The sequence below is a fragment of the Jaculus jaculus genome, chromosome 6 (genome assembly GCF_020740685.1).
Source record: "Jaculus jaculus isolate mJacJac1 chromosome 6, mJacJac1.mat.Y.cur, whole genome shotgun sequence".
Classification (NCBI taxonomy): Eukaryota; Metazoa; Chordata; class Mammalia; order Rodentia; family Dipodidae; genus Jaculus; species Jaculus jaculus.
The window spans coordinates 77,077,569-77,087,508 of record NC_059107.1 but is presented as its reverse complement, the minus strand read 5'-3'; the positions used below and the strand labels follow the sequence as shown (position 1 = coordinate 77,087,508).

Below are 9,940 nucleotides of genomic sequence, written 5' to 3'. Positions count from 1 at the left end.
CACACCTTCCAAAGCATGCCATTGTGATAAGAAACCACCTCGGATTGTACATAAATATATTTCCCCTATAATCAGATCCTCATCTCAAAAGGGCACTTGAAAATGGAAGAACAACCACCACAAAAAAATCCACAAGACAAAAGACTGCAGAAACATGTACTTTAATTCACATTTTCTAGAATCTGCTCCAAATCAAAGCTGCTTCTGTAGATGTTATTTAACACTGAGAGCAGAGACTTGTAAGGAGTTTCCATGACACTGTGACCGCATCTGTGGTTGCTGGTGAACAGCTGCAGTTCTGCAGGCACTTCAGTATGCAAACCACTGGGAGGTGTATAAGACTGTGCTCACGTTTCAGATGACCAGATGACGGCAACGCTGAGGAAGACCAACACAGCTGTCCCTTCTTACATACAGTGGCACGAGGCAAAGCTGAGAAACACGTCACAGTGTTTTATACACACGGTTACAAAACTGACTCACTCACAATTCAGTGTCCAAACAGTTGACTTGTCAAATTTCAACACTGAAATCTATTATTTTGTCTGATCTTCCTTAGAAACTCAGAACCAAAGCAGGAGGAATGATGAAACCTACCAGTTAAAAGTTTGGTTTGTCTAATGTCTGAAGATACTACTAAAGGAAAAAAAAAACCCTGCAAGTCATTGAAAAAAATACTTCCCTTTCTTCATGTTCATGACTTCATCAGCAGGTACAATCATTTTGGTCTGTTTACCATCAAGTGCTGTATTTTTATATCAGGTGATGAGATGCAGACAAGATACCAAGAGATGCTCTCCAGCCAGCCAAGCATTTCCACAATGCAAATAGCACTCTGGTGTCCCTGCCCAGCAGAGGTGAGAGAACTAGAAAACAGTCCATATCATCACAAAGGCCAGAACCTGCTACAAAGGCTCATAAAACAGGCTCCTATGGTTTGCACAATCCTTAGAAATACACACAAAAAACACAGGCTACCCCTACAATCCCAGTTTGTAGTAAAATGAAGTTAATCAGATGAATTTCAGTTTAAGAATACTGTTTTCTTAGCCATGAAAAAAAAACCTTGAAACTTTAAACAGAACATTTTGCCCTACCTATTTAGTTCTTTTAATTTTATAGAACACAATCTAATTTAATGCTATGTTTCCTAAGCTTGAAACAAATCACAGTGAAGAAACATTCAACAAACGGAAATGACCAAGGGTTTTCTCTAATAAGTAGTTTTAAGCACTAGCCTTCAGTGGCAGGAATGGCAAAATGACACTAGCAAAAAGATCTTTCAATTTCTAATAAAAATAGACAAAGTGCAAATTTTTCACATTTTCCTAAATTCTGAATGAACACTAAGAATAGCTCTTACTATGTGCCTTTAGGTCACACTCCCACATGACATAATAACTGCAACCCTAAAACAGCAAAGAAAAGGAGGAATCCTGAAAGCTAGCTTTTAAAAATTCAATCTACAAAACCTACCGCCAACATGAACAAAATCCCACATTTAAGAAGGGTAGAAATCAGAAGACGAAGTAAATAACTAATGAGATCTCAGTCCTCCCGCTACACCCCTCTAGCAGATGGATGATATTTTTAAGAGAGGAGTGAAACAATGAAATAGACTTTGAAGTAAGCCATGAAACTGGCAGGCTTTGGCAGGATAAGACGTGGGTTTAAGAGCACTTATTATTTACTTCAGAAAAGACAGAAGTTTAAGGAGAAGCTAGACTTTGTTTTTGCATTACTTCCACACAGACAAAACCTTTCAAGCAATCCCATTACATTCACTACTACCTTTAAAAGAACCAAGACTTTTTAATAGTGTGTAAAGTCTTTAAATCCTAAGTTTAGAAAATGACAGTCTAGGCCTGTGAGTCTACCCCTGCTCTGAATCACAAAAAGGACCACCACATGGGATGAACTGGAGATGGAGAGGAGGTATAGAGACAATCACATGGAGAGGTAGAGGATTGCATAGATTCTATTCAAATTTAAATCCTTTTAAAAATGCTTACTTTAAAACAGCAAGGTCTGCATACATAATGCTTTTAATTAGCATTATAAATCCATATAATCCCATCCAAATTTCATTAAGAAGTAGTCCATTAAATAAATAGCTGTTTCCCCCGCCCCCATAAAGTAACTGAAAATGTCTACAATTAGGAGAGGAACAAAGGGGAAGTCAGAGGGAAGCTTTGGGCTCTAGTTAAGAATGCCCTTGGGCCAGCCTTATGCATAGAAGACATCTGTCTAGTGAGCATGTGGAAAGCACATATCTACTTCCACCTAGGCAGGCCTTTCAGACCAAAGCCAAATAGCAAGAGCAATGAAAAATCCTGGAGAATCTTCCAGAACCTCTGTCACTATTCACTGAAAGGATCATTCACTGCACTGAGAGCCTTGTATTCTACAAGGTGACACACTATGCCAGTCACTGACAAATTTCTGTCACACAGACCAGCCCTAGGCAACACCGGTTCTGGAGTTCTGGTTCTACAGCAGACTAAACAGTCTTCTCAGGATGGAGATAGTTGTTTAAAGTTTGACAACTAGAAATAAAGGAAAACACAATACAAATAAACCAGTTTCAAAGAAGAAACACATGAAATTAAGCACAGGATTAGTATAACTTACATATCTCAAAGTATATACTTCCTTTATAAATATCTCTAATTGACAATCTATTAAGGATCATAAATATTCAAGTGAACATTTGAATTTTCTCCTTTAAGAGTTCAGAATCCTTGAAGTCTTAGATTAGTCCTTCTGCTGAATGTCCAAGGCTAAAAGGCTTAGCACAGTCCTTTATGTCTTTAAGTAGACATAGAAAAGCTTTTATTACCTACTGTGTTGTAATAAGACTTTAAAGTTCTGTAATTCTCTTATACTTGTAGAAAGCCTATGGGGAGAAAGAAAACATATTAGTACATAGAGTGATGCAATGTGCGCACATTTCAATTTGTCATTACTGCTACTTGAGCTATTATTTGAAAGCAGAACAAAGGAAAAACATGTAAGTAATATTGAGCACTGAAGATTCGAGTTTTAAATGGTTCTGATTAAAACGACAGAACAAGGAGCTGTGGAACTTTGGTCTTGGCTTAGAAGGGGCAAAAGAAAGACTGATTGTTGTACAGCAGTGAGAGAAAGTGAAATGAATAATTTGGGAAGAATCTCAAGCCATATCTTCATTTATGTTGGCCTTGTAAATAAATTTGTATACTCATGTCCAAATGACCACCGCCTTTCACTGTTCCCTAAACATGCTAACTTACTTCCTGTTTTTAGCTCCTGGAGGGTAAAGAGTCCCTCCCTTGTCGTCCCCCCCCCCCATATACATACACATATGTACATACACACACACGTAGATATATTTATTTGAGAGAAAGAAGAGTAAGATAGAATGGGTGCATCAGGGCCTCCAGCCACCACAAACTCCAGACTCACATGCTACCTTGTGCATCTGGCTTTCCCTGGGTCCTGGGGAATCAAACGTGGGTCCTTTTGCTTTGCTGGCAGTGACTTAACTACTAAGCCATTTCTCCAGCCCCAACTTCCCCATATGTATTTACGGAATTCCAAAAGTGATTGTTGACTCCATGAGTAAGGAGCTTCATAGCCTAGGCCCAGAAGTAAAACTCTGGGATAGGAGCTACAACCATGCAAAAAACACAAAACAAAAAAGAACAAACAAACAAACAAAAAACCCTAACCTGCAAGCTTAATTCTCCTTATGTACAATTCAGAGTTAATGTAGAAAGAATTCTAGTATTTCTCTCCTACCCAGAGTGATGTAATACTAAACTCCTTTCTTTACTCAGTACTTAGAAAATTAGCATTTATTGAGAGTCAGGCAATGATATGAGCCCATCGTAGGTATAATCTTAATAAATTTAAATAATACAAGGTATATACAATTAACCTTAGGTTTCTATTTTTTGGTAAGATGAAGGTTAAATAAATCAAATATTTTCCTTACAGATGGGTTCTGAGAGCTTTTTATCCTCACATATCACAGGTAGGAAATTCACTAGCAGAGCAGCAGGGATTTGCTGAGTCTGCCAGCAAATGGACAGACCTGCTTTGGAGGTCTGCACTCCCTAGAGAATAGAGGAAACAGAGTAACAGCTGCAGGAACAAGGGTACATTTCTTTTTTTTCTTTTTGGTTTTTTTTTTTTTTTTTTTTTTTTTGTTTTTCGAGGTAGGGTCTCACTCTGGCTCCGGCTGACCTGGAATTCACTATGTAGTCTCAGGGTGGCCTCGAACTCTCGGCGATCCTCCTACCTCTGCCTCCCGAGTGCTAGGATTAAAGGCGTGCACCACCACGCCCGACTTCTTTTTGGTTTTTTTGAGGTAGGGTCTTACTCTAGCCCAGGCTGACCTGGAATTCACTATGGAGTCTCAGGGAGGCCTTGAATTCACAGAAATCCTCCTACTTTCTGCCTCCTGAGTGCTGGGATTAAAGGCGTGCGCCACCATGCCCGGCAAGGGTACATTTCTGAGACCCAGGGAAAATGTGATCAAACATTCACTTTATTTTTCTTCTTTCTCAATTTACTTTTATGTTTGAATTATTTAAAATCTTTTCATTTCAAATAATTTACATTTCATTCAGTTTCTCCTAGGTTATTTTCCTAGAGGCCTCATAAATGTGCTGACTAAATTTTCATGAAATCTAAATTAATAATCAACATTCTTTTGTTTCAAATTTCAACTAGTGTAATAGCCTTTAAGTACAGGGAAGAAGTAGGTACAATATTTGCTATTAAGATGTAAATAGGGACTGAGAAGATGACTCAATGGGCAAGAGTACTTGCAAAAGAAGCATGAAGGCCTGACAGGGCATAAGTTTTATCCCCAGCACCCACATAAAAAATCGGAGTATAGCCAGAAGTGGGTGGCACTGTGGCTTTAATCCCAGTACATGGTGAGGCTGAGCTAGGAAAATCTCCATGAGCCTGGAGCTACAGTGAGTTCTAGGATAGCTAGGATAAAATCATGCCATAAAAACAAACCTAAGTGTGGCCATACACAGCTGTAACCCCAAACCTGTGGAAGGTGAAAACATGAGAAATGCTGGGGTTTGATAGTCAGCTAGTCTGCTTAAAAACAACAGCCAGGCATGGTGGTGCCCACCTTTAATCCCAGCACTCGGCAGGCAGAAGTAAGAGGATTGCTGTGAATTCAAGGCCACTCTGAGACTACACAGTGAATTCCAGGTCAGCCCAGGCTAGAGCAAGACCATTCCTGGAAAAAAAGCAAAAGAAACAAACAAAAAGCAGCAGCAGCAAAAAAACAGTAGCTCCAGAGTCAGTCTATATGTGAGGAATGCATTTATGTTTATCTGTATACACATGTGCATACACATACCACACATATTATACACAGGCATGCCAAAAAAAAGATGGGACATATATAATTTATCTCTAAGTGATGCATCTTCTTTTAACATCAAATAATATTTATAAAACAATACCTATAACTTGGTCCCAGTTAAATTTTCCTTGAGTTGACTGCTCAAAAGCAGCATATATTATTTTCTGTAATTCTTTTCTTTCTATTTCATATCCTCATTTAGTTAACACTTCATGTATAGGTTAATTCAAATCACTTTTAAAGCCATTTGTAACATAACAAAAAAACAAACTCTATGTATATTGAAGAAATACCATATATCTAATGCTTCTAGCTTATGTTAGTTTGGATGGAGTATAATCAATGTATCTATAAGAAATGTAAATGTTCCTAGGACTTTCAGTGAAGCAATAGACGTTGCACTTCCCTCCTCTGAACCTGCAGTGGGGGAGATTCCTTTGATGGTAGCTAAAAAGAATTCTGTGACTCCAAGCCTGACCCCTTTGGACAGTATGTAACTACCACATCTCAGGAGACTGCTCCCTATACTTAATCTTGTTTGACAGAACCCTACATTCATGGATGTAAATCTCTCCCCTCTGCAAGCAAGGGAAAATTCAGACAAAGTGTTGTAAAAGTTATATAAATCTAACACAATTTGAGTTTAGGGCCTCTGTCTTTCTGGCGTTAGCTACCAGATGTCTGCATGTGAATTACAAGGCTCTCTTCCTCTCTCTGGAGTGGATTTTTGCCTGATTTTGCTCACTGACTCAATTATTTCCTATAACATGTACACAAAAAGATACACAGTAGAAATAAATGGGAGGACTCTTCAGTTTACTGAACAGAGCAGACACGAATGGTTTTCTTTTTCATTGACCTCGCTCTCAAACACATTTTTCTTACACCCCTCATGTACTTGAACATGCTGTCACCAGCTAAAGACAAGATCATTCCCCAGAAACTTGAGAAGGGAAACTGAGAACTTCAGGCAGCTAGAAAAGCAATCCTTCCTATGACCAACAGAGAAAGTGAATTGTCAGCCTTGAGGCCACATATGGGCGAAGCTTGCTACATAACCCAGACCAGACTGGCCTTGAGCTTATGATCCTCCTGCTTCAGCATCCTGATGCTAGGATTACAAGTGTGCACTACCACATCCTGCATTATTTTACATTTCTGTCAACAAACCAAATCAAAACATATCATGTTAGCAGAGAAGTCAATCTTTGCAGTTGGCTGTAACCTGCAAGGGAGTCAGTTCTTGGCTGGTGATCTGATTCTTACCTTCCAAAAGCATTTAAAAGAGCAACTATTTCCTGCCGAGTGAGCTGGAAGCCTTTAGATGGACTGTTCTCCGGGAGTTTTTGGATTTCTTTTTCAGAAAAGAGTATCTTCAAGGCAGTTCCTAAACCCTGAGTCTAAAGAAAATATCAAGAAACTTTACAATTAACTTTATATAATGATACCTACTATAAAGATCTGAGGGCTGCGGAGATGGCTCAGCAGTTAAGGCACTTGCCTGCAAAGTCTTAACAACCAGGGTTCAATTCCTTAGTAAGGCAGATGCACAAAGTGGTGTATATACCTGGAGTTCATTTGTAGTGGCTACAGGTCCTGGTGTGCCCATTCTCTGTCTCTTTCAAATATATAAAAAAAAAAGTTAAAAAAAAAAAAAAAGATTTGAAGGGCTACTTGGCCACTGTGATGACAGTCAAGAAATTCCTATGAGTTTTTCAATGAGTGACAAACTATGCACAAAACACTGTCTACTCCTTTGTAGGTTACTCTCATGGTGAACATAGCAACATTGTTGGACAATCCTTTAGTCTGATGCTTGTTAAACATACACGATTTCAAGTTACTAAAATGGTCACTTATTTATTTACTTGAGAGAGAGAGAATGGGTGCACCAGGGCCTTCAGGTGTTGCACACAAACTCCAGAAACATGTGCCACCTTGTGCATCTGGCTTATGTGGGTCCTGGGAAACTGAACCTGGGTCCTTTGCCTTTGCATGCATTCACCTTAACCGCTAAGCCATCCCTCCCCCTCCAGCCCTAAAATGCTCATTTTTAACCTTGAAAATATTATATCAGGACAACAATGTTCATAATCTATAATCTTCAAAGTATTATTTTTGCAGTGCTGGGAATCAACCCAGAGTATCATGCATGCTAGGCAAGTGTTTTACCCCAACCTATACCCTATCTCCAGTAGAAAAATTTGTTATAGCAATTTAAAAATCAAGACAGAATAAATAAGTGAGACCTACACTGAGTAACTTCTCAATTAGCAAGAGGGGAAAAGAAAATTTTGATTTCAGCACAACCCCCATTAAAACAATTAAGTGCACACCTGTAATCTTAACACTCAGAAGGCCAAGACAGAAGAATCAATGAGTTCAAGGCCTGCCTAGGCTACAAAGCAAGATTCTCATCTCAAGCAAACAGAAAATAACAATTCTGACTTCTGATTTTTTCTATAGCTTATCATTTTTGGAAGAAAATAAGACATAAAATATCAAGCAATCCTTTTTACACTGTATATTCAGGCTTGTTCTACAAAGGCTTTTGTATTTTGTGCCTATGAGACCTTCAGTTGACACTAAACCAAACTCAATGACAAAAAATTGGTATTTAACATTTATATATTTTACCATATGTATAATTCTCTATTCATAACAATTTCAGAAATGAATCTGAGGTGTTATCAGTAGACATAGATCTACAATAAAATTCAAAGCACTGACATAGAATACAAGAAAATAGCCTTATGCATGCACCATGTATATGTAGCACAGAGTTCAATATTTATTTTTTTCGTCACTAACACAGGAAACCCACACTTTGACTCTGTTTATAAACACTACTTCAAAGGACAATGAGATTATTTGTGTAAAAATTTTGAACTCAGTGGAAAAACTTAAAGTAAGTAAGTTTCAACAACACAGTAGTTATTGCCACTGTGCTTGGCTGCCCACTAAAATTAGATGGTAAGTCTCTAATGCTGAAGACATTATACATCTTAATTGCGTGACATAAGAGAAATCAAGTGGAAGCATCATTCCGGCTGGCTAGTTTTCACAGTGATAGAAGATGCTAGGTAGGTTGCTGGGAGAGAATAGTTATCAACAGTCTGACCCAGCTGAGGGCCCTGCATGCTACGCAACTGATCTGTCAAATCAAAAATGTGCCCATGGGCTGGAGAGATGGCTTACCAGTTAAGGTGCTTGCCTGCAAAGCATAAAGACCCATGTTCAACTCTCCAGATCCCACGTTAGCCAGAAGCACAAAAGTGAGGCAAGCGCAAGGTCACACCTGACCACTAGATGGCGCAAGCATCTGCCATTCAATTGTAGTGGTTGAGGCCCTGGAATGCCAATTGTCTATGTCTCCCGCTTTCTTAAAAAAAAAAAATTAAAAAATGTGCCCACTAGTATAATAGCATCATGACTGTTGTGGGAGTAAAAAACTGCTTTCTGATTAGATTTAGAGCTTTCTCCACAGGAAGGAATTGCATACCTTCTCAAAGGCCCAAGTCTGAGGAAATCGTAGGTCTTAGGGGGGAACCTGTTGTTTTGCTGAATGTGCACAATGCCAAACTGCCCTCTAAGTATTTATATTTGTACCCACATATCAATCTGCTGTCAGCATATTATTGCAGTGGGGACTGGCTAATGCACAGACTCAAAACTGGTTTAATTTCTGAGAATAAGCAATTGTTGATGAATAGCACTAAATAGGACATTTATATCACCCCCTCCAAGGATTAGGGACCATGAAGAAGAGAGGCAGAAAAAAATCTAACAGCCACAGGATGGGGAGGAGTGCTGTGGAATGCTGTCTTCTGGATATGCTGTGGACACTGCACTCAGAAGTCGCTGCAGCTGTAGTTACCTGCACAAGACCTGTGCAACTGGGCATATCAACACTCCATCACTGATGGAGAAAGGATTATGAGGCTCCAACCCTCCACAAGGAGCTATTAGCAGTTAATGGTTGCTTGGAGAAGGGAAGTCATTTGCTTCAGTAGTGGAGCCACTGGAATGTTGGCCCATGCTGCAGTAAATAACCCCCTTCTCATGGCATTATTATGCAAGCAACCCCAAAACCAAGTTCAGTAGGCTATCCCCACCTCACCCCAACCCAAAAAAATCATGAAAGCGGGAGGGGGCTAAATAGAAAGACAAAGGTGTTTAGCAACAGTGGAAGGGAAATAAGAGGATAAGGGTTGTGATCAAAATATATTACTAACATGAATAAAATTGTCAATAAATAGAAATATAACTGTAGCAAAAGGAAAGATAATACACACACCTGTAATTTCCCCCACAGCCTGCACTTGTCACATCCAACACAATCCATAATACGGGAGATATTCTTGAAATGTATCCGGAATTCCTCCTAACATGAAAAAACATGTTCAGACTAATTAGACAATTAAAATTAAGTTGTTTTGGGCTGACCTATACCTAAGTTTTGAAGTTTATAAATAAGTTGTTTTACAACAGTAAAAATATTAAAATTTGTATAGTATATTACAATAGACATTAGTAGATATTTATAAATTTCAATCACTCTGCACA

General features: G+C 38.8%; 1 protein-coding gene across 2 annotated transcripts in view; it reads right to left on the bottom strand.

Moving 5' to 3' along the window:
* Window positions 1-145: 145 nt before the first annotated feature.
* Ero1b (endoplasmic reticulum oxidoreductase 1 beta) overlaps window positions 146-9,940 on the bottom strand; it is a 76,469-nt gene continuing 66,674 nt past the window's right edge. The window contains exons 14-17 of one of the 2 annotated variants that reach the window (XM_045153239.1): window positions 9,672-9,758; window positions 6,641-6,774; window positions 2,840-2,896; window positions 146-2,546 (exon numbers count right to left, since the gene is read on the bottom strand). In XM_045153239.1, the coding sequence (XP_045009174.1) occupies window positions 2,501-2,546; window positions 2,840-2,896; window positions 6,641-6,774; window positions 9,672-9,758 (324 nt within the window). In that variant the 3' untranslated portion in view covers window positions 146-2,500. The remainder of the gene's footprint in view (window positions 2,547-2,839; window positions 2,897-6,640; window positions 6,775-9,671; window positions 9,759-9,940) is intronic. The other variant, XM_045153240.1, reaches the window with a different exon arrangement.